Raw genomic sequence first — 25,314 nt, 5'->3', positions numbered from 1 at the left:
AACTTCCACCACAAGGCAGCTAGTATAGGCAGTGTAATCCATAATTTACAAAGTCCTAGGTCATTGAAAGCTACAAATATCTGCACTTTCATACTGACATTTTGATCACAATCTATATATAATTATTGACAGAATTTAATGTAAATCTTACATTTGGTGATAGGGCAAGACGTTCACCGTTGGGCAGTGTCAACAGTTTGTTATCATCAAGGACACTGTTAAGATTTTCAACCCATTCCGGATCCACATCTCCGTCGAAAATGATCCACTGTCGTTTGTTGCTTTCACCACGGACATTATCAATGATCTTGCGGAGGATGTGTGTGAAGAGACCATCTGTCCATTCCCTTGTGTTCGGGTCAAGAACACCATACAGATCTTCTTTCGTCATAGCTTTAGGGTCAATGACATGCGCCACACCTTCAACTCCTTCCAGTCGTTCAAGAGCTTTGAGGAGAGACCTCCAGGCAGTACTTTTACCACTACCGCTTGGCCCTACCATCATCAAACCATGGTTGAGGTTGGAGATCTGGTACAGCTGCAACACCTAATAAAATAAATTTTCACTGGTGAAGAAATGATGGAATGAATACATTTTTACAATTTATCAGTATTTTAAATGTACTTAAGTCATCTAGTTGTGGGCGAAACCCTTTAGTACACAAACTGATTATCAAGGGCTTTGACCTCGCACAATAGAGTACACTATCAACCTACTTTTTCAACCCAGCTAGCCCCTGTTTCTTCTCCCTCTCCATACACTAAGTGCGACTCCTGACAAACTCTCAGTAATTCACGTCTCAAGCCCTTCATTTCAGCTTGGGTGTACGGGATACCTGGGAACACATCTGACAGTAGGCTGTGAAGCAGTGGGATGTCTTCGGCCACTAGCTTGGGTACCATTGTCTCACAAACACTCTGGATAAGAATCTGTATAAAACAAATTAAATTTCTTCATTAAAAAATATCCTCTAGCTATATTTAAACTTAGTTAAATTTAGACTCTTACTCAGTCAAGCATCTCAACTACTAGGCCAGAGGATAATTGCAGTTCAAATTGTTGCCAACAGATACAATTTCATGATGTATGTCATAATATCAATTAAAAACATGTGACCTCTTTCTCAGTCAAGCGTCTCAACCACTAGACCAGAGGATGACGGTAGTAAAAAGGATATAAGAATTACCTCTTGTTCTGGCAACTCCTCTGCAATCTCTCCCTCATTAACACTTAGTCCTTTCTCCTTCCTTTCTTCTTTGATGAACAAGATTCGATCACGTTTCACGTTGCCGGCGCTAACCAACACGTATTTCAAAGCACGAAGTCCAAAGTCATAATGCGATTGTGATGAAAGCTGTTCATCACATAGTCTTAAGATAAAAGAAAGAAATATTTGTTTAAAAGTTAGAAGTTCATAATAATTCATAATTTTCATGATGCGATACCAAAGATAACAAGTTGAAACTTACTTGAAGAATGGCACAATCTTTGATGCAAGTTTTTCAGCCATCCTGAATCCTTGCGAGTACAACATAACCTCTGCAATAAGCTGTCTGTTTGGCTTGGTCATGGCCAAGCTCCTGAACAGCTTCTTAAGATTGTCGGGCAGATTGGAACGTCCAGCGTATCCAGGGTTCATGGTGATGAAGATGGCCATATCTGGGTTCACTTTCACTTGTTTACCTACCAGTTCAACTTGAATAGCCTCTGTAGAAGAGAAGTTTTGCAAGGACACATTAAATTGGATTTTAAAACCGGTATGTATCTTATTCTTCAGTCATTTTTAAATAGTCCCTAATTTAAACCATTTTGTGATATGTCTTGCTAAAAAATAAAACAAGGCACCGAACATTCAGAATGTACTCACCACCCTTGGAAGAAGCAGCTTTCTCTTTCAATGCTTCCTGAATTGTCTGGATCTGTTGTGAACAGGCCGACAACATCCTCTCCTCCAGACGATTGAACTCATCAAAGCAACCCCAAGCTCCTACTTGGCAAAGACCAACAAAGATTCGTCCCATGGCCTGTGAAACCGAAGATAAAATTAAGAATTTAGCAAAATAGTTGGGTAGCAGTGTGGATCATATCTCTTGACATAAAACATACATAAAGTAAAGCCTTGTCTACACTGATCAAACTTTATGTGACAACAAAATGTGATGTGCCCATGGACATGATGATGTCATATCACTACCATATTTAAGCATATTACTACCATATTTAAACAGTATCACTTTTAACACTACCAAAGTTCGGCACATCACACTTTTTTTGGTGAAACTAGTTTGATAGTGTAGACAGAGCTTTAGATGATTAACAATTACCTGGACATCAAAGTTCTCATCACAATTAAAGACCAGTACGAATCGTCCAAGTTGGTTACCAAGAGCTTTCACTGATTCAGTCTTACCAGTTCCAGCAGGTCCTGTAATGAAATACAAAGATATTTAAATCATAAAATACAATCAATTCTTTTAGTACTTGTCTGACATAGTAATATATTATACAATTCTTTGTAGAAAATTCTAAGTTTGACAAAAGAAGTATGATATGCCCAAATATGGAAGTAATATGACATCATCGTGCACATATATGGGCACATCACATTTTTTTTGTCATAAAGTTTGATAGTGCAGACAGAGCTTTACCAAAGGGTGATCCTCCCAGACGGCTTTCCAAAGCTTGAGTCATCGTCAGATAGCATCTGTCTGTCAATGGAGTCTGAACAAGCTTGTCTTGCACGCCCAGGTATTCAAATCCGTAATGGAACTTAGCATTGGCCATACGAATAGACAGCTGTTCCAGGACATCAGGGTTCTTTGGGTCAAAGTAGAACCGCATTTGACAAAGCCATTCAAAGGACTGCGGGTCGTTTACATTGTTTTTGATCAACTCTCGAGTCACGTCACGCTGATGGACGAGCTCAGTGATCTAAAAACAAAGATTGAGAAAATAAATGCATTTTTACTACATATAAAATCATTTAATTAACACAGAACTATGTGAAGTAACAAGAAATTACTAGGCCTACTTACCAAGTGTTCAAGCTTCTTTCTTCTGACTGGAGGTTGTTCTTGCAGGACAGAGTTAGCCAGAACCCCTAGTGTTCCTTCAACGGTGGCCAGGACAGCCTGCATAGGGCCTAGTCCAGCTGTAGGGTTCTGTGAGACCTTTGTCAAGGCCTTCTCTAAGCTCTCTGACCAGGAGATCTGGGCTGATAGCACAGCTAACTGGGCCTAGAAAAGCAATACACAAGTTTATTAGATAAATGTCCCTCAAATGTCACTCATTGATAAACTACTGTAGAAAAGAATGTTTAAAGTTACTGTAGCATAGATTTACCTGGTATTGATCAACCCATTCCAAATATTTGTCCGAATTGATAGCACCTTCTTTGAACTGCTCAATACCAGCAACGGCAGTGGCAAGTAGCTTCGCAAGAGTCATACGCATCTCGCTCTCCACCATTGTCAGCCATTCGTTGATCTTCGGATGGTCGGTGATGGATACAGGTGTCTTGAACATTACGTCTTCGCCTTCACGTGAAGAAATTCCGTTCACGATGGTGGAATCTTCGTTTAAGATCAAAGTAGAGATGCCGGCAAACATCTTCTTGAAGTGCTTTTGAAGCTTGTCAACATTCTTACTGTTTCCAATGATCTCTAGAAGATCTTCATCTCCGACGAAGTAAAACCTGTTAAACAAAATGTTTTTAATGTTTTTCTGAATATGATCTATCTACTTTTTCATTCACACCTCTTTAAAAGTGATACATTTAGATCTAATTACCTTGGGAATGATGATCTCTCCCTCTCCAGATACTCTCCTAATGCCTTCTGGATCTTTCCTAGAAGATCGGCCAACCTCTCAAGACCCTTCTGGACTCCTGGGATGTTCACAACATCAAGGACTAGTGGTGACTTGGCTACCTTCTTCATTAGTCCCAAGAACTCATTACTGATGCTAAAATAGAGAAACAAAAATTGTTTTAAAAAGAGATTCTGTCGCTCTTTCTTAGCTCTGCTTTGATTCTATGACATCCATGTCTGCTGCATGCTCGTATGCGACGGACAAGTTCAATACAGGAAAGGCAGTCATGACCAAAATGACCTATAAATTCACATCCAAGAGTTACAAGTCATCAGTGGTCACCTTACCTTGAGAATCGCTGGGTTTCCACCGGTAGGAGATGTTTGATGTCAGCACTGCCAGTGAAGATACCTTCTAAGTAGACCCAACGTCTCTGGACGTCAATCCACACATCAAAGATGGCGTTGATACGGTTCAGTTTCTCTTCCCATTGTAGAGATTCCTCCTCAAATACCTAATAATAATAAATATTATTTTACATATTTTTTTTGGAAAGCATCCAAGCATTAAAATAATGAAAACATGACACATAATATTAACAATAACTTGTGAATTCCTAATGCTACAAATGTTGAATTTCCTAATATAATAATAACGATTTTTACACAAATATTACTATTAAATACAACAAGCTGACTGACCTTGTAGTAAGGAGAGAGTTTCATGGCAGCAACACTGTTGATATGCTCTTTGACCTTGTTGAAAAGGTCATCCCATCCACGAATGATGCGGCATTTGTTCTGATAGTTGATCATGTCTAGTTCGTATGACTGCCAACTTTCACGTACCTATTTGGAAAAAACAATTGCAATAAAATTAGAAGATATATTATACTTGATGCATATAACTACACATCAATAAAATATTAACCTATTACTCTATGGTAGCATATCAAGTAGAAGATCTGGGTTCAAATCCGTGTGAAGTAGAAAAAGCTGCTCAAACTGGGATTCGAACCTGAATATACTTATAACTTACTTGTTTCAAGAATTCTTCCAGTGCCATTTCACCCTGGGCAATATTGATGATGTCTCGGACAATAGACTCATTCCTCAAAAGGTCAATGTCCCACACTTGACCTAGGGTCAATTCAGCTAGAATCCAGTTGACACGAAGTGATTTCATCAACTGCTTCCAGTGACGTTCTTTCAAAGCTTCTGACTTCAGCTCTATGATGTACATGTTAACCTAGACATATATACATATGGTTTAGTAGTTTTTTAGAGTTGAATCTCCTACACTATGGCAGATCATGAAAAGGTGGGGGAGGGAGGGTGGATGATAACCAGAAGCCATCAACCAAAAAAAAAACAAATGTTAAGCATCAGATAAACAAATACATAACAAGTAGAAATAGAATGAACCAAAAAACGTAAACATTATAAAATTTGGAAGGGGGAACACCAGCTATTCTACACACACAAAAAAGCATACTTTGATTGTATAAGCACTTTATAAATCGAACAACATTATATTACATTTACTGTATTAATGTGGCAAAGATAATGCTATACCATACCTTGGTAAACCCTTTGAGCATCTTCTGCACATGCTCATACGAAGCGTACTGACGAAGTCTAGCAGGGAGCTCTTTCATCTGTGCCAGAAGACTGTCTATGTTCTGTCGAAGCTATAATGATAAAAAAAATAAAATATTTTAGATAAAATGTTTTCAATAACAGTGTAAGATTTGTAAATGCAGAAGTTTTTTCAAATTACCTTTCGTGGTTGAATAGATAGCCATGGCTTCTCTTTCATGTCATCAATATTTTCCCAGATCTTGGAGAGTTCTGACCAAACACCCTTCAGGTCCTGGAGTTCTTCTAACGCCACTTGCATCCTCTCTTCACTGTTGGTGAAAGTTCCTAAAATGAAGCAACAGATACAATCACATTTATGTTTCAAGAGAAAGATTTGTTTTTCACAAAATTGAAAGCTCTATAGTGACGACCCAACTGCCATGACTTCATCCTCCTCTTATAACCCTCTCAGACATACCTGCTTCTTTGAGTTCTAGAGCTTCTTTAGCTTTGGTAATGTTGTCGCGGTCTTCTTTCAACCTGGCAAACTTTCCTTCGAAGATGGTGAGAGCACTGGTTGCTGTGTCTGGTTTCAGATCACCCTTTTTTAAAGAAAAGAATATATTTAAATTGTTTGAAAACCTACAAAAGACATCCACCAAAAACTCACTATAATACAAATGTTTCAATAGTTACCTGAATTGGTTTTCCTTTTTCCCATTCTGCAAGGAGTTCTGTTGTTCTGTTTTCAACCATCTTGTCTTCTGCGACAATCTTCATCTGCAAGCTGGCGACCTGTGTACAAAAATATATTTAAATATAAATCTAAATATATAAATAATAATGATTGAAAACATTAATATTTTACCAGATAAGTAATGCTACATCATAATTATATTTTAGAAGTTTCCCTCTATTTACTTGTTGTTGAATTGAGGCATCCTTTCTCTTCATGATCTCGTTGTAGGCACCCCATTCTCCTTCGATGTTGTCCACATACAACCAACTGGATGGGAACTGGTAGCGCTGTCTCTCCAAAAGCTTCTGTCCATGGTGGTACATCTATCAACAAAGAAAAAGATGTAACTACAAGAGAGTACAGTATGTAGCGACAATCTGGATAACAGCTAACATTCAACTGTACTGTACAGAAACAAAGGGCAATTCCTGGCAGGGGGAGGGATGTTGGTAGGTGTGGCAACTGTCATGGGGAAGGTATTTACCCTTGTACTTCTATAATTGCCCACAAGTAGTAATACAAATTCCAATTGTATAGTGTTCTAGTTAGTGACTTTTTATAAGGCACTATGTTTCTGTAGTGCCCTCAGAGCTGTAGCTTGGTGTGGTAAACATGCTTGCCTTCCAATCCCAAGGTCCGGGGTTCAATCTTGACCTAGTGATAGGGTTGTAAAACTCACAACTCTTTCAAATCCACTCTATAAACTTCAAATGAAACTTAGTTTATAAGCATGATAAATTATAAAATATTTTATCCATCCTGTAATTGGCGAGTTACTTGCTGTTGGATGCGTGGGAAAAAAAAATTTAGCGCCCATTATTACCTCTACTTGCTTTTCCCAAGAACGATGTTTTCTCTTGAGGTTTTGTACGTAAGTGATGAAGCTAACAGCATCTGCTGTGCTGGCTGTGTCTACAGAATGCTGTTCCAACTCGGTACGAGACTGAATAAATAAGTTAACATAGTCCATTCACAATATGTTTTATGTTCAAAGGTTACTAGGGGGTCTACAACATCTTACACCACTCTCAAAATGAGTGGTTTAAGGCAAGATAACTTAAAACAATTGTTTGTTTGTTAGCTTTCATAGAAGACAAAGAATGAATTTTTAATCTAATAAATCTATTTTTAATAAAATACAGTAATGAACGCAACGGTGTAAATTGGACTTTTACTCGGATGTTTCAATTTCATCCAATCCCAGTATAGATTGAGCTGCAAAGCATCTTAAAGCACAGATTATTCTTACAAATTACCACCTAAAAGTAAGCTTGATCATGTTTATCATTGGCAGGAACTAGAGGAGACATTACCTTGGAGAGCGATGAATGGAATTCTGTCATCTCATTGCCAAGCATTGTTCCAAACTTGCTTAGGATCTCCTTGTGCCATGTATCATACTTCATGTTCACTTTGGATTGGACCTTCACAAAAATACATCAAAATAATATGAAAAAGACAAATGGAATTTTATCACACGTGAAATTATAACTTTTCGAGGGTTAATATAATAAGTATATCACTTTTTAGAGGCCTATTTATAATTTGATTGCTTATACTGTAGTATGCAGTGTGGTACACCCTCTATTCCGTGGATACCCTCATAAGAGGACACTCTTTAATGAAATAAACTAGGGGAAATTTATTTTATAACTATTAAGGAGACTTTGTTGGGTATCAAAAGAGTCCCCTTAATAGAAGTTTTCATGGCATTTCATATTTTATTGTGTACACTATGAATTTGTATTAAATGCATGCTCCATTGTATGTGTTCGTTTGACATACCAAATATCAATTAATCAATTTGTATTAGATGCATGCTTTATTGTATGTTCATTGTCTGATGCACCAAACATCAATTAACCAATTTTTATTAATCATATGTTTCATTGTTATGTTCATTGTCCGACGTTGTACCAATTAACTTAGTGTCTTTGTTATGGTCTATACTCAACCTCACGCAATGGTTTCTAACTTGACTCGCAAGATATTACAATGTTATGATCTTGATTATAAATGTACAATTAATCAGTGGCTCAAATTAACTAACTGGAAACATAACAATAGTAACGCATACACAATCACCATTAACCCCCCTGTGGAGTTCTATAACATGCTTGCTTCTCTCAGTAACGTTTTCACTTAATCAATCCATTCATTATACAACCTTTACTCCATTGTTAATTCTATACCGAATTCCTCTCCTTAAAAATATCACAGAGTATGATTTACCAATTGTAATTATGTTTTGGCCAGTTTCTTAAATGTTAACTCAATTATCAATGTTATATTAATCCTACACATCATTGTTCAGATTGGAGTAGGTTACTCTACACATACGATTGGTTAATTGCTTTAAGCTCTATCGAGCATTGGAATGATTGGATATAATTAATGTTATTCTAAATTAAAACAATCAATACCTTTCCATAGTCAACAACAATAGGTCCAAACTCCTTTCTTGATTCTGCTGTGTCGAATGTGGTACGAGCTTGTCTAAAAAATAATTCAAATTTTATAATAAATGCATATTAAATAATAACACGTTTCTGGGGAGTCATCATATATGGTAACATCAGGTTGAACTACCTAAGTACTGAACAAAAATGTCTGGGTTTACAGCAGAATTTTTAAAATTTTGTATTTCTCATTGTGATTTCTGATACACATTTTTAATTTATGTACATTTAACCAAATTAAATATTTTATCTGAAATTCATGCTTATAACTGAGCTAAAACTTTTCAGAAATGTCTCTCGATTCAACAGTGATCCGGACCAATACCTCTCTAACACTTCCTCTAACAACACAAATGAACCGACAATGCAACATTGCTGCAAATATCACAGGTTTGATTTTACGCAACACGAGCAAACACAATTGTGGGAAAGGCATTTTCTTATGTTGCGTTGCATCGCTAGTGGGAACCAAGCCTTAACACCACAGTTTATGTGTAATCCCTTACCTGATTTCGGTTAGCAGTTGTGTCCACTTGACCATATCTTCTCCAAGCTTGTTGTAGATATTATGAGATTGCATGTCCCATAGAGATTGGTACTGTAGCCACACTTTGACGTATTCTTTCACTTGGTTTAGGGTGTTATCTATGGCCCTGTATGCTTCTTCTAGCACAATGGGCCCTGCAGGGAGCTTGGTCAGCAAGCTACGGTACACTGAGTGTTTAGCTGACTCGTGGTGGTCGACACCAACCTAGAAAAAAGGGACAACTATAAAGAACCACCTCAAATATCTTAAGCTCTGTCTACAATATCAAAATTTATGTGACAATAAAACCGGAAACGAATGAGTGGCCTAGGACACAACCAGACAACATAATTACAATAAAGTACAAAAATTCGAAAAATGGGGGTAAGATAAGGTGTTAGATAAATTCCAGTCAAAGTATATTGTGTGATGACACAAATCCTATCAGTGTAGGAGGATAAAAGGGACTGGTAAAATGTAAAAATTATTTTACTTAGCCAAAAACTGGCGTGGTAATCTGTTGACAGCGTGAGGTGAAGATGATGAGATGCTCACGCTGTCAAAAGATGATTGCGAGGGCACCCCGCAATCACGTGATATTACTAATATATTTGGGCACATCACACTTTTTTGTCAAATTTGTTTGTTTTGTTTCCTTGTTTGGAGGAAGATCCAGCAATCTTCTCATACCTGATATCGTGAACTCTCTAGACGTCTTTGTGATGTCACAATCTGCTGCCAGCCAAACAGCTGTTGCATCAGCTGGAACCTTGCTTCTTCAATTGGTGGTCCAAGGTACATTACTTGGTTTGTGATTCTTATTTCATGAATTAGGCCCTAAACGAGAAAAAAAAAAATAAAGAGAATAGAACAACACTATTTGCCAACAAGCTGGTACCAGAATGTTTTAAATTACTTAACATGCTAATTTATTACCTCAATTACTAACAACTGTGTAGTAGGTATATAAGTACTCTAGGCATTGATTTCAGTTCTGATGATAAGAATAGTATTCTTGAAACATGTCACAGTATTTTAAGGCAGTTTGCCTGTTCATTAAATACTTTACTATTTTGATTTTAACTTATTGTGTGCATACAACAAAATAATGCCCTTCCATTTGAGTACACAGCGTCTGGCTAAGTGATGCCAGGTGGTGTGAAAATGGCTTTAGACAGATGCGGAGAGCAAAGGGTGTCAGCCTATCTGAATCATAAATAGCAGTGGCGACAGAAGAGATATAGTGAAATATTTGTTCATTTTGATAATAGAATGGTTTAGAAAATACCTTAATCTTAGGGTCACCCCCTGGTTTGTGTTTAGCAGGTGCGTCTGTATCCATGGTTTCGTCCATTCTGGATGTGGCATCACCCTTTAAGCATTGAGTCCAGGCTTGCAATCCAGCTTGTAGTCTCTTAGCCAGACACTTCTCAACCTGTAGGCAAAAGGAAAAGTTTTTTTTGAAGTGAAGAATCAAGTATTACTTCAGAGGTCACCCTCTCAACACATTGAGTTAGATTAGAGTATAAACTGAAGACTCAAGTTTAAGTGAAGTCTCGAGTATTACCTCAGAGTCCACCATCGCAACACAATGAGTTAGATTAGAGTATAACTGACGACTCAAGTTTAAGTGAAGACTCAAGTTTAAGTAAAGTCTTAAAATATTACCTCAGAGTCCACCTTCACAACCCATTGAGTTTAGATTAGAGTATAACTGAATACTCACGTTTAAGTGAAAACTCAAGTTTAAGTGAAGCCTAAAGTTTTACCTCAGTGTCCAACCTCGCAACCCATTGAGGTAGATTAGAGTACGAGTGGAGACTCAAGTCATCAACAGCTTTCTGGATGTGGCCCAAAATGTCGGCAAACACGCTGGCGTTATAATCGGATGTCTCAAGTGATTTCACATCCTGGTCAATCTTCTCTTCTATCATGAGCAAATCATCCACCTAAGGCAACAAGTATAATCATATATTACCATTACTTAAGCTGTGTGTGCATATTAGTTCAAATTAAAGTCCCCATAGGTACACATGTACAGAAACAGATGGGGCCAAAGACAAACATTTGCAGCCTTGTGGGCCAAAGGGCTCGAAGAAGATAGGCAGGGTACAAAAACAATTGTAGTGAAATTTGAGATGAATATTGAGATTTTTGTAATTTAACAAATATTTTTGAAAATACTTGAACAAACCTTTTCTTGAAAGTTGAAGACATTTTCAGCCAATTTCTGAACATATGGATCGAGTTTGTATGACTCCCATGCGAGACTGATGCCCTATAAAGAAACGATAACAGTCATTTTAACCCTTCTTTGGGACACTCTTATTCTGGGGACACTCTTATTCAGGGGACACTCTTATTCAGGGGACACCCCTATTCAGGGGACACGCCTATATGCATGTAACATTTTGTTGGGTGTCCCCTTGTATTTGGGGTTCTGCTATATATGAAATGTCTTATTTAGGAATGTATTGCCATGGAAGAGTGGTAGAGTTTTACAATTTTAAAAGAGCCAGTAATAGTAGAATATCTTCTTCAAAGCATTCACAATTACTTCCTTAACAAATTTATACCTCTGCAATTAACCCTTGTACTTCTCTCTTCAGTCCTGCTACCAACAAAGTGATAGTTGGCCTAGCTTCAACCTAAATATTAAAAATAAGAATAAATTGTTATAGATTGATTGAAATATATATTTATACTGGGTAACCCTCTTCAGTCAAAGACTGGTCTCCCAGAGGGCCCAGTTGGTGATCAGTGGCTGTGATGTACTAATACACCGGGGTAACCCCCTACTCGTCTCGAAAGATGTACTAGGTTCTTTAAAGTGCACACGAGCTAGATGTGTACACTGGGCCTACGGTTTATAGTTCTTATCCGAGAAGACTCGTTCTACCACCAGAACCATGGGAGTGAGTGAGCCTCGAACCCATGCCGATGTTATGGCCACGTAATTACGGTTCCACTGTCTTAACCGCTCGACCACTCACTCACATTCAAAAGAACATATTGGTAGGCCTACAATTTTTCTTTATCTTTTTTGTATGTGTTTCAGATAGTCTAACCTTTCACCCTACATGAGCCACAGATCTGCACTGCAATAGTTCATCATTTTGTGAAGTCTGGCTAAGAGATCAGAGAAAGTCCTATTGTGAATAGAAATCCTTCAGATAATTGTTACAAGAATGCATATTCCTTACCTTATCACATGTTCTTTCATAGGTCCTCACACTCTCAATGAGAGAGATAGCAAATGGGTACAGCTGATTAGCCTGGTGAGCTTTGTTGACGATTGCTAGTGGAACGCGGAAGCCAAGCCATTTCAGGTTACGCACCTAGTCAAAACATTATACTCATTTCAATTTATACCAGTAGATAATGAACTTATCTCAAACAATAAAAAAAGTTATTGTTTATCTTACTTTGACTAAATTGTACATTATTATATAATTATTGTTAAGAGAACACTTGACATGGAACTTGAACTGACAACCTCCAAATCACTGATGCTGATGACTAGGGTTAGGTTCAAGCCCAAGTCTAAGAATTTTCTATTAAACTTTTAGGGGTGTAAACACACTGGTTTTCAAGTATTAGTATTTATTAGCAGTATTACATTATATTAATTTCAAAGGACCTCATTGGAAACAAGTCCATAGAGGACTTTTATGAGTTATCCTTGGCATCCTTCTTGTTTTGCTGTTGTTTTTATATTGTAAATTTAAATTGTATGTCTGTAATTTTTTATGTACCGATGCCGAAATAAATCAAATTTCTATGCAAAAATATTATTATTTATCCGAACCTCTTTAGATAATGTTATGATATCTGGCAAGAAGTTGATTCTTAGCTTGAGAACATTTGATTTGGTTCCAGTACGAGCTCTTTGACTTTCAATGGTGAAGATACGACCTGTAACTCCCAGTTGACGTTGTTGAACCTGATAATAAAAAGTTATTAATTTGAATGAATTAAGAGGTTTTCAGTTTATTAACATATATTGTTAAACAAAGGGTTATACTTATAGATAAAAACCTAACCAAATAACATTCAATAGAACCCTTTGTTTTTAAAAAACACTTTCATGAAAATTTAAGGACAAATCCCTATACAGAGAACATCCCTGTTAGTGGGGAAAATTTGTTGGTCCTAAGGTGTCCCCTTAATAGGGGTCTTAATGCGATATAACAACATTATTTTATACCTTTCTTGACCAGTCATCAAATACTTCTTGTGTGCTCAGCTTAGCTCGGAAGCTGTCGCCATCTGCTTTTAACTTTTGACCTTCGACATGGTTCTCCCATCCTTTGCCAAGTACGTCTTCCACTCGTCTCATGTAGGCAGTCAATTGACGATCAATCTATAAATATAACACAAGTAGTTAAGAATCTTAGGCCGTGTTTCCGCAGCCAAAAATTAACTGATAATTAACCGATAAAAATTAGCCGATAAACTGCCTGTGGAAACAGGGTTTAACCGATTCCACTCACAAAAATTTAACCGATTATCTCATTCAAATCAGATAGTTATCGGATATTATGCGATAATTTTAAACCTTTGACCTGAAGATTAAATTGTTGCTTGTGATTGGGCATCTGGTTGTTTGGTAATGACTGACCATGCGCACTTTATTGTTTAAAACATCGACGTTCAAATTGATTTGCCAGTGCCGGACCGGTGTGAAAGACCCTTAAAAGCAGTTTTATCTTTTACATACCTGCCTGGCCCAAATGATGGATCCAGATGTTGGGGGAAGATCTCTTACTTTGCTCATCTTGCTGGCTTTGCTCAATGGATATTGAATCTGGGGAGAATAACATATAGGTAATATAATAATAATAATATTTATTGGTTACTCTTCTTTAAAACTTACCATTGGTAAAAAGCCAATCCTATTCATAATACAAGACGTCATTCATCATTATGTAATTTAATATTAAAATGAGAATTTGGTATTTATAAAAATTGTTGTCTTTGTGACTGCACCTCATTCATATGCCACCGTTATTATTAGTATAGAGCTGTTAGAAAGTTAATATTTTAACAATTCTGTGCAGGATGGGGTGGGGTATCTATTTTTTTTCTTCAATTCTGGTTCCTTTTCATTTATTAAGATTACTGAATACATTATTATTTTATATTACAATTTACATAAAGAAAACAAATTTGAAAGCACAAATATCCCAGACATGTTGCAGACGCTTCAAAATGCTAATCTGGCAAATCATTTTTATGATTATTTTTTATTTTAAAAAAGTGCATGTTGTTGACCAAGGCTATCTTTGTTTCAAAAGCATGCTTATATGTTTAAATAAAGTAATAATCACTAAAAAATGTGTTTTATCCGGTCTAATTATAAAAACTTACGTTTTTAATAATTTTCAAATCTGGTTTTTCAATATTGTGCATGGTTGATAATGACAGTGGATAGGGGAACAATAGGTTAGTAAACTTGACTCATATTTAACAAGAAATTGGTTTAATAAACAAGTTTCTTTAAGTGCTTCTTAATTGATGTACTTTCACAACTCTCGTACTGATTACAAATAATTCTGGTAAGACGCGTGCTCGTCTTCAATTTAAGACTTAATATACGCGAGAAAAAAAACTTTAATTTAACCCATCATTAATTTAATAATCGTTTTTTAACAATTCCTGGGCTTAATAATATTGCGCATGATTGAAAATAGTGTTACAAATTCAGTACAAAGGCTTGTAAGTTAATTTTAAGATGTCACCGTTGATTGATCCAGTCTGTAACATTATTAAGTGAATTTGAAAAGTGATGATCTTGGTATACAAGTATTTGATTTTCTTTCTCCGTCATTACATCAGGTCCTCTGGGAAATTATGTAGAGATGAGTGCTGATGGTAACAACAAGTTGATTTAATCAAATAATATCAAGTAAGATTATTACAAATAGCTTTCTATTTTCATCTAAAGTGTTTCATTGGCTTTTTCTACATTCTTTGTCATCATACTCCCTTTGTTTCTTCTAACTCTATTTTGTTAATCTTTTCTTTTTGTCTGTTTCTTACTTTTTCTTTCCTTATGCCTCTTTCAATTCTTAATACTGTGTGTCTTCTCCATCTGTATTTCCTCATTATCTTTTCATAGCCACGAATGTGGAGCATTGTGAAAACACAACATTAACATTCGATTTGATTTGCCGGCACCAGAACCGTACCGGAAAAGGTGTGAAAGACCCTTATAAATTCTCCATGCTGTCAACTCTCTCTTCATTGCCTCACCATCTTTCTCTATATTTTTATGTTCCTTAATTTCCTGATTCTTCCATTTCTTTATGCCTCCTTAATTCTCCATGCTGTCAACTCTCTCTCTTCATTGCCTCACCATCTTTCTCTATATTTTTATGTTCCTTAATTTCCTGATTCTTCCATTTCTTTATGCCTCCTTAATTCTCCATGCTGTCAACTCTCTCTCTTCATTGCCTCACCATCTTTCTCTATATTTTTATGTTCCTTAATTTCCTGATTCTCCCATTTCTTTATGCCTCCTTAATTCTCCATGCTGTCAACTCTCTCTTCGTTGCCTCACTATCTTTCCTTATATTTTTATGTTCCTTAATTTCCTGATTCTTCCATTTCTTTATGCCTCCTTAATTCTCCATGCTGTCATCTCTCCTTTCCTCTCCTATTTTGTTTCCTGCCACTTATTTTCCCAACAGGTTCCACGGTTTAGTGATGTATCTTTTGGGCCCCGCTATTATCTCTCTTTTTATTTCTAGTACCTCTTGCTGTTTGATATTTATTTTTATCAATTTACTTTTTCATTTATTTGACTTGTATAAAAAATAGCCCAAAACAATTCAATAGGCCTTGTATAAAAAAATATTTTGCTTACTTTAGTAACTCGACTTACAAACATTCAACAAATCATTAAATATCAATAATCACACAAAAAATATCATAAATAACTATAAAACAATTATTTACCTTGAATTTATCATGAAGTGCTTCTATGTCATCTTTTACTCTTTGTATCAATTGCGTCTGATATTCACGAATAGCTCCACGGATGTGTGGCCGTACAAACAGTGCGTTGAAACGCGAAAAGATACGGAACATCTCATTTGCATTTTTCGCGGTACCAAGCTGATCACGAAGGCGTGCTGTTATTCTTGTTTCGACACGATCAATACGTTCATCATATCTATAAATATATTTTTAAAAATTAGCTAAAAATAGCAATACAGTTTTTTTATTAAAGATGTATTCTCCCACAAAAACATGAAAAATGAAGATTAATTAAATCAGACTTTGAATAGGCTATTTTTTAATAAAGTTAATCACTTTTGTAGAAAAAAAGTATAAAATGACAAAATAAATGATTAAATTCAACCAAAAACCCATTGGCTGGCAGCCAACTTGACTATTTTTGCTTCAAATTACAGTTTTTTTAGGTAAATCATTTTTGTTTTTGATCCATTCAAAGTGAATTCAAATGTTCAAAGTGAATAACTATTATGTGACATTAAAATGGAACATATTCAACATTCACAAAAATTGTTTGAAGAATTATTTTTCAGGGGGACAATCCATCTTGCATATATTTTATAGTTTATGTAGGCCCATGTATAACTGTACCTTTTCATGGCTGCTTCAAAGGCATCTGAGCCCTCACGCGTCACATCTAGCCCGTCTACTTCTTTCACGTTCTCGTACGCTAGGTTCACTTCCTACCAGTATAATAAAGGTATGGTATTACTGTTACTAATTGTATTATTTATATGTTCATTTTATTTCTAACCTGTAGAATCCTTTTAGGAAACTCCTATTCAGAGAACACCTCTATTAAGGGACACTTACCTAAGAAATGGCCACATTAAAGGATACTTTGTAGGGCCCTCAATATTAATGGTTCTACTGTCTACAGTGTGAGTTAGTATAATAGTTTATATATGATAAAGGCATATTATATAATAAGAAAAGAAGAGCATGTAAATGTCTAGTTTTCATATATTCTTTTGTTTCCATTGAGAGTGCCATTTGATAATTTTATACATTTTTTTTAAATATAAATTTGCAATCTGTTTTCGGAGAATTACTTTGTACTTCAGATAGCTTGAACTTGAAAATTCCTAAATAAAATTTATTAAAAAAGGTCATTTTTAATTATGACAAATTCACCAGATGTTTTGATACTCATAAAACAAATTATTAGAATTCATAAAGACTATAGTCCCAACAGACCTCAATATCTTAAAGCCTTTTAACAAAGCAATATAAAGCCATCTTGGTTTATATCAACCCACCTTATGTTATTAGGAAAGTATTATTTGAACCAATGAGGTGTACAATTCCTGTTTACCACTTTTAAACCAAAAACACGCAATGCATAAAATAACATGTTTATTGTCATGAAAAGGCTGTCATATAATTTTTGTGTATTTTGAGTACCTGGTTGAAAATACTAGGGAGAAAAAAGGTGGCGTGGAAAGGAACTGGCCACCCTACCACATAATGCCGAGGCTTAGTACAATGAGCTCCTAACAGCTCATGCCCCTACGTTCAGAGAACACGGGACTCACCTTTACCTTTTTTAATGAGTATCAACAATAAATAATGATTATAATAAAAAGTGAACTAAACTAAATAATCATTTAAAGTTTAGGACCACAATGAGAAAAATAGGGACTGGGATTAAAAAAAACTCTCTGCCTTCTGTAAGTACAATTATTAATTATGACAAAAAAGAGAAACAAAAACTGACAATGTAGGTTGACTGCATGTCTGTCTACGAACAAAGAGTATGCGGTGTAAACAAACAAATATAGACCGATTGTCTGTAAGGCCATCTACTAATATTGTTTTTAAAGTTAAGCTCTGTCTTTACAATCAAACTAGTTTGACAAAAAACGTGTGATGTGCCCAAATATCACAATTTTTTGTCACATAAAGTTTGATAGTGTAGACGGGCTTTAGATGCAAAAAGTAACTAATAGTACAGATCAACTGCCTGTTTTAAGTTCATCCACTAATAAAAAAAAAAAATGGATAGTAAGGGGCAACAAGAAATATAGATTGTCTGCAAGTCTGTCAAGTAAATGACGAAGCTTACCTCAATGGCGTTGGCATCAGCAGCATCCATCAGTAGCTCGTTCATGTTTGTTTGTTGAGATTCTTCAGAGCGAGGACCTCCAGGACTGCCAGGGGTGGTCTGAGGGACCACTGCCGGTCGCAGAACTCGCACTATCACAGTACGCAGTTGTTCATGTTGGCGACGGAATCTACAAAGGTTTAATAAATGTAACAAAAAATTACACTAGGCCTACTAAAGGTCCATTTACACTAGCGCAATAACAATCACTGATAAATAAATGAAGAAAGCATAAATGGTTATCTTGTTCTATGATAAAAACTTTTTTGATTTCTTTTGTTTTATGTATGAAAAATGTGTGTCCTAGTGTAAATGGGCCTTAAATTTTTTTTTTTTTAAAGTAGAACAACAACTCCTCTGGGACACTCATATTCAGAGGACACTTCCCCAAGAAATAAATGAGGGGAAATATTTCTATTTAGGGGACACCCCAAATAAATGGACACTTTAATAGGGTTGTGCTGTATCAGTTAATAAAATCATCTACGTAGTGAGTGTTCAATTCGCGGTAAATGAATAATAATAGTAACTTTTAATTTTGTCCTTCATAAAGTTATACAAATAATTTTATTGAACTATTTGACATACTTTCGCATCGTATCAAGTCGACTTTGCAATCGTTTGTGGTTTGGGTTGACACGCCATACCATTTTCAAGCTCTCTTCACGCTTTTTCTTGACTATATCACGTAGCAGGCCCTGCAGCTTCTCATATTCATCTTCCCACGTTCCGAACACTTCGAAACATGCAGACATGACCTTCTCAAATTCCTCAAAGCTGATGTGCATGAGGCGTCGAGTTCCGAGCACCTTTAACAGAAAAGTTTTATATTTTTTTTGCCAGAAAAGATTCAAAATTTAAGATAGATATATAGATTTGTTGTTACATAGTTAAGGGAAATGCGTTACAGTAGACAGCCTCCTTTGGGACTCCCTATTAAGGGGACACTACCCAGTGGAATGGACAGGAGTTATATTTATTACACTATGTTCAACCCCTATTCAGGTGTAAAGGGGACACTTTGTAGGGTCAAGAAGTGTATATGGTTCTCTTCTAGTGCAGAATTTTGGAAAATTTTCATCACCATATTTTAATCGTATCCGCATACAGACGGCTGATGAGAACGACGTCAACTATTTCAAATAGCCTAACCATGTTCACATATTAAAGAAAGTTATCTTACCTTGAGGAGTTGAGTAGTCAGATCTCTTGATATAGCTTCCACTAGTCGTAAAGCTCTCTGAATGGGATACTTTGTGTTGCGGATCTTACGAAGATGTTGGAAGATGCTAACCAGAGCGAGCCGAATGCGGTCAAGCTCAGAGGCCGCCAGCAGGTCATTCAAGGGGAAGTCTTTCATAAGAGGAGCGTAATCGTTGACCGTGTCAAGTGCTGGTTTCAAACCTGTTCATACAACAAAATCTATTGTTGGGTATTTATGTCTCAAAAGGATCGCTACAGATATGTATAAAGTGTCTTTCAAACTAAGTGGCATTCGAGCCTTTCGTAAACAGATTTCCAAAAATCATATACTACAGTACAGTATGATAAAAATTAATCAATTTTTAATAAACATAAAACTGAATGATTTTAAAAACATTTACTGTATGTGAATATAGTTGAATCCTAATGAACTTTGGAAAGTGTCTAGGGTCAATGAACTACTTAAAAACCGATGATCTGAAGAGAAATTAAACTAAAAAAACTCTGCACTTTGCACAGTAAGTGCATTGACTTCTCAATATGGTCACTTATAATTCATAAGTCATAAATCAAACCTTCTAGATATTAAAATATTATAATAAAATTCATAATGTCCATCCTTCTTCCATTCTTTAGGAGCAAACTTCATATTTGAAGGCTACTGCTCCACTAGCTATAGCTGTTGCAACTACACCACAAGACAGGGGTCTCCCAGAGAACAGGCTGTTTGATTTCGCACACAATTTTTACATTGTTGATTTATCTAAATATTTTTTTTTTAATTATTTAACTTTTTAATTAAAACTGAAACAAACAAAAAACACAAACCTGTATCGGTGTCAAAACTGACTGTCGCATGGAAACGTTTTCCATGTTTTAAAATTTCTAGGGTTAATGCTACCTCAACACTTTCGCGCTTCTCTTGCACTTTCATCAGTGCCCTCTCTAGATTCAACCAGAAGCTGATTTCTTGGAGCGCAGTACCGGAAGCTGGATCACGATCAAGCTTTGTCACCTAAAGAGGCAGCAAAATTAGTTCTTGTTTACACATACTTGATGTATAATACGTAACAAATTAAAGTCTCACATTGAATAATTCACTGATGGTTTTTTAATTATTCTTAGGCTTTAGATATTTACACAGATAAGTTGGTGACCTACCCACTAAAGTTAACGATAATTGACTCATGAAGCTAACTTATCCGGGTAAATATACCTACCTGTAAGCCTGCATGCAATCTTAGAAAACAAGCAGCAGAAGGCAAAAACAACATTTCTTAATAATATTCATTACGATTACTATACCTTTTGAATCTCTCTTATCCATCTGTTCACACCATTTTGAAGTTGGTTCAGGAAGACAGAATCCTCCGCTTTGTCGGCAAAATCGATGACCTTTGGCCTTCGATTCTCATCTTGACATTTGCGAATCATCGTTGACACAACAGGATTGATGGGAAGTGTTATTTCAGGGATGTCAATATTTTGTTGAAGGTGAAGAAGTCCCATCTCAAGTTCAGAAATCTTTTTCTCAACTGTTGGCGCCATTTTGTCACCATCCCTAAAAAATGGCAGATTTTACTAACTAATCTTTTTTGGAACTTTAACAATAATAATATCCTGGATTTATATAGCACCTAATATTGTGAAACCTGGAAGCACTGAACATTATTAATCAATTCATTCTTTTTTATTTAATAAAATATTTTTAACCGGGTTCCCATTTATACACCTGGGTGGATAGATGCAAACGTAAGTAAAGTGTCTTGCCTAAGGATATAAGCAATGCTGCGAGAGTTGGATTCGAACCTCGATCTCACAATCAGTAGTCGAACGTCCACCATACTGCGCCACACGCCCTTTGCAAACACTTACAAACAGTTAAACTATACCCTAACTAATCAACTCTTATATAAAATTAAGGAGACACCACCAGGACTGAAACAAAAATGGTTCCCTTAATAACGCTGCTCCTTCAGTAGATATATATTGCCACACTGGGGCGTCGACATCAGCATTTTGTATGGTGTGCACCCAGGTGATGCTAGGTGATGAGAAAGTCAAATTATCAGAGGTTCTACTCTATTACAAACCTATCCACTTTTCCTGCAGCTCTGATGTAGGATTTGAAAAACGGAGCAATGGCTTCACTGACGTATGCATGAAGTGTCTCAAACGGTGATCCCTCGCTTAGCGCCATCACACGAAGTTGAGAAGACATTGATTTATCGGCATCGACTAGTCCACCTTTCTTCAGGAACACAATGCTACAATGAAATGACATTTATTAAAAACATTTTGAAAAGAAAACGTAAAGAAATATGCGTATATTGTGAAGAAAATCATTTGTCAAAAACTAAGAAATTACCTCATCATTTTTGTGTTTGTGAATTCAGCCGTGTTTTTTATTGCATATGTAATCACCTCGGGCTCGCCGGGTTCTGAAGATTCACTTGCTTCGTCATCATCTTATAAACAAAACAAATAATTTAATTGTACAGTATATTTGCCACATTTTTTTTATCTTTTGACAGGACAAAGTATTTCATGTATTATATACTGCTACTGTTTTTATTACTCTTTTTTTCTTTTTCTCTTTTTCTAATTATTATCAATAAATTACTGGGCCTCATTAAAAAACTATGTAGTCATATCCTACCTATCTATAGACTACTATATTTACTAATAGTAATATTAATGACAATTTGTTTGAAATGTGATGGAGATTAACTCCATATGATATTTATCTAATCAAATGTTACAAAATTCTTTAAATTATCAATTGCATTTATAATGTACCTTTTGTAACATTCCTCTGAACCATTAGGCAGTGTACCTGCGGATCAGAAAGGAACTTTTTCATGCATTCTACGTGAGCCTTTTCGGCAAGGGCGTTGTCCAGTGCCACAGATGGTTCGCCATTTTCGAGTAAAAGTGGAACAGTTTTCCGGAGATAAGAAGTCAAAATTGGCACCTCTGCGACCACCTGAGTGCTCTGGCTTTCGGTATCACTGCTATCCGCCATCTCTGGTGGATAGCTTTACCACTTTAGCTGCACTTTAGTCGTTTTTTTGTTGATTTTTCTCTTCTTTTAACAGGCAAAAACGATCGCTGAAAATGTATTTTCCCAGACAATCGCTAAATAACCTATGACCTGAAACCGGCGTTATAATCGGTATGTCGCCCTCAATGTTACATAAAAATCCAAACTTTTTAGAAAATAAAAATGAGTAGCCTACAGTACAAGGTAAAAGAAATTTCGTAGAAATTATCAATGATCAGAAGTGCTTAATTAGTTATCATTGTATGCGTTAGTATATTTGTTATTATATTTACATGTTTCTCTTCTGACGTTTAATTTCACTTTACAGTAATGTTATAACTATTTTACATAATATTAATGTTGTTTGTAAAATTCGGTCTACTTACTAATAATGCTATAACAATTACGAAAGTATAATGATTAAAATTTATATTGCATTTGAATGTCGCTCAAATTTGGTTATAATTCGGAGTATTATTGAATTGAAGTAAATATTGACTAACTATCGCGTTTACATGAATGAATTAGACAACAACAGTAGGCAGTGCATGAAATACATACTTTTTGCAGATCGACAACAATAAACAATAACATCATCTTTGTTTATCTCAAGATCAAAATCAATCAATTAATAGCCATCACAATTAGATACAACCACCCACGTAATCATGGGGCAATCATTGTCTATCTTCTGCTCATTGTTGTGTACCCCAATCTGATTATAACACCACGATTCGAATTGTCTTTCCCGCGGGGAAACATCGCAGCCTATGATAATTGTCGTGAGTGCGTATTGTGCATTTTGTAGCCTTCATTGTCCTTAAACCTGAAAGGGTTTACATTTATATTATTACTTTTGATAATGTGAATTTGATTTGACTATACAACTGCGACTCATTTATTTCCCTCAAGGATCAGCGATGCAAACATTTAATGTTAGTGCCATAACATTGTGGTATATTTAGCCACATCTCAGTCTCTCAAAAACAAAAGAGGATTAAGAACGCTTACACTAGTAAGTCGCATGCAGACAAAAAACAAGCACTACAAAATGATTGACACATTCAAAAGTATTCCATACAACCAGGGATGGAACGGGTTCGGTCTGGGGAGATTGTGACTCATAGGGTGAAAAAATGACATTTTATTGTTAGCTAGCCTTGTATCTAACTGACTGTCAATAGTCAGTTAGATATTATCAAATGACAGCTGCAGAATCGGGCGTGTTAATACCCCTCAGCATTCCCGAGATTTCCTCCTCTCCTCTCGCGTGGTGCCACAATGGGTACAGTTTTTACATTGCCTTGTTTTCAGCATTGTCTTATTGGCTTCTAATGTGTTTGAAACGCTTCGCTCAAAGTAGTCAACGCTGAACGCAAACGCGCCTGGTGAGTGAGTCAAGTATCACATTAACATGTAATAACAGGTGGTTGTGATTCAGTTCTCACCTGTTCAACCTTAGAACATCATGTGTCAAAAGTCTTGCTTACTAATTACAATCACTTCCGTAATTTCGGCACTAATTAGCCGGTATTTATATTTATTTAATAATCAAATAGTGTGACCAATTCGATGCATTAATCGCTGTTTTGTCTTGTGATTATTTGTAAAAAATTGTATGAAATCATGATAGGCAGACATTATAAAATATGGAAAAACAGACAGACTAACATACGGTAACGATCTGAAACCCCGGGTTACATTTTGTACTGACTTCATAACCCATGTAGGCCTATGTGACTATATGACATTATATAAGAGACGTATGGACATACAGACTAACAGATACCGATAGAAACAATCCCATTTAAACCATCATTAAAACGCCGTGCAAAATGCACTAAAAACGATGGACTGCCGGCCGTGTCCAACTGACCAGTAAAGCTTGGTTCCCACGGGGATGCAACGCAAGGACGTAACGCAACGCAAAGTAATTTGTCCAATCTCAAGCGTTGATTCTAACAGTCGCGTGTGATTGGTCAACTCGCTTGCGTTGCATCTACGTTCTTGCGTTACGTCCTAATAGGAACCAAGCTTTAGCCACCCTTGAAGATGTATAAAATGATTTATATAATACACTGTTAATGAAAACGATCGATACACAAAATAATGTGCTATAAATACGGGAGTCGGTAAGAAAAATATACTATACGATAGATGTGCAGTGTATAATTAATAACGGTATATCGGATAATAAGTTTAAACCGTATAAATATATTGATTTTTAAGTCCTCGGTGGCTCGATAGAGAGACTATAATTATTATTCATTATTGCGTACAATAACGCCAACTCCCGACAAATATACGCCAATTTAATTGAGAAAAACACTTAAAAGTCGGTTGTAGATTACACGTAGGCCCACAGGACCTAGTTTTAATTGCTAATTTAAAAGAACCGTTGACGGCTATTGGCCGCCCATAGAAATGAATATTTACAGAATTAAGAAAGAAAGCTAGGCTGAGATTGTGCTTTTATTTATTGACTATACTTTATGATTATTATTAATTATTCTTTTAACATAGAAGACATTCATTTTTCTTTCGTTGGGCGTTACAACCACTTTTATTTTTTCCATTATAATCCTATCTAAAAGACTTTTGACATACACAGATATTTTCCTTAAACTGTTAATTCTAAACAATGTTTCAATGTTTTGTCAGGTATTTTAAAATGTTAATGTCATTAAAATCGGCAGATTCACAGTGCTGTATCGCCACATACATATCTATTTCCGAAGTATCAAAGAATATTCGATCTATCTCATTTATATCACATGTTGTGCCTGTATCATGTAAGGTTAGGTTATGGGTTACTGTTACTAGATACAC

The 25,314-nt window shown here is 35.9% G+C and overlaps 1 protein-coding gene across 1 annotated transcript in view; it reads right to left on the bottom strand.

The window, feature by feature from the left end:
* LOC140061023 (cytoplasmic dynein 1 heavy chain 1-like) overlaps nt 1-22,566 on the bottom strand; it is a 44,629-nt gene extending 22,063 nt beyond the window's left edge. Inside the window, exons 1-41 of the mRNA XM_072107421.1 lie at nt 22,242-22,566; nt 21,811-21,910; nt 21,536-21,709; nt 20,748-21,003; nt 20,271-20,457; nt 19,423-19,643; nt 18,828-19,048; nt 18,201-18,369; nt 16,727-16,818; nt 16,076-16,292; nt 13,836-13,922; nt 13,323-13,478; nt 12,924-13,058; nt 12,319-12,453; nt 11,692-11,763; nt 11,310-11,393; nt 10,885-11,064; nt 10,404-10,550; nt 9,806-9,952; nt 9,096-9,340; nt 8,554-8,626; nt 7,444-7,554; nt 6,954-7,073; nt 6,313-6,453; nt 6,088-6,186; nt 5,870-5,993; nt 5,591-5,736; nt 5,391-5,501; nt 4,850-5,059; nt 4,513-4,659; nt 4,159-4,325; nt 3,791-3,964; nt 3,344-3,695; nt 3,037-3,237; nt 2,650-2,932; nt 2,326-2,426; nt 1,869-2,025; nt 1,471-1,708; nt 1,188-1,371; nt 718-930; nt 152-547 (exon numbers count right to left, since the gene is read on the bottom strand). Of these exons, the coding sequence (XP_071963522.1) occupies nt 152-547; nt 718-930; nt 1,188-1,371; nt 1,471-1,708; nt 1,869-2,025; nt 2,326-2,426; nt 2,650-2,932; nt 3,037-3,237; nt 3,344-3,695; nt 3,791-3,964; nt 4,159-4,325; nt 4,513-4,659; nt 4,850-5,059; nt 5,391-5,501; nt 5,591-5,736; nt 5,870-5,993; nt 6,088-6,186; nt 6,313-6,453; nt 6,954-7,073; nt 7,444-7,554; nt 8,554-8,626; nt 9,096-9,340; nt 9,806-9,952; nt 10,404-10,550; nt 10,885-11,064; nt 11,310-11,393; nt 11,692-11,763; nt 12,319-12,453; nt 12,924-13,058; nt 13,323-13,478; nt 13,836-13,922; nt 16,076-16,292; nt 16,727-16,818; nt 18,201-18,369; nt 18,828-19,048; nt 19,423-19,643; nt 20,271-20,457; nt 20,748-21,003; nt 21,536-21,709; nt 21,811-21,910; nt 22,242-22,467 (6,999 nt within the window). The 5' untranslated portion in view covers nt 22,468-22,566. The remainder of the gene's footprint in view (nt 1-151; nt 548-717; nt 931-1,187; nt 1,372-1,470; nt 1,709-1,868; nt 2,026-2,325; nt 2,427-2,649; nt 2,933-3,036; nt 3,238-3,343; nt 3,696-3,790; nt 3,965-4,158; nt 4,326-4,512; nt 4,660-4,849; nt 5,060-5,390; nt 5,502-5,590; nt 5,737-5,869; nt 5,994-6,087; nt 6,187-6,312; nt 6,454-6,953; nt 7,074-7,443; nt 7,555-8,553; nt 8,627-9,095; nt 9,341-9,805; nt 9,953-10,403; nt 10,551-10,884; nt 11,065-11,309; nt 11,394-11,691; nt 11,764-12,318; nt 12,454-12,923; nt 13,059-13,322; nt 13,479-13,835; nt 13,923-16,075; nt 16,293-16,726; nt 16,819-18,200; nt 18,370-18,827; nt 19,049-19,422; nt 19,644-20,270; nt 20,458-20,747; nt 21,004-21,535; nt 21,710-21,810; nt 21,911-22,241) is intronic.
* Between the last annotated feature and the right edge of the window lie 2,748 nt (nt 22,567-25,314).

Source organism: Antedon mediterranea, chromosome 10 (assembly GCF_964355755.1).
Source record: "Antedon mediterranea chromosome 10, ecAntMedi1.1, whole genome shotgun sequence".
NCBI classification, from domain to species: Eukaryota; Metazoa; Echinodermata; class Crinoidea; order Comatulida; family Antedonidae; genus Antedon; species Antedon mediterranea.
This window is presented reverse-complemented; position numbering and strand designations above follow the sequence as displayed.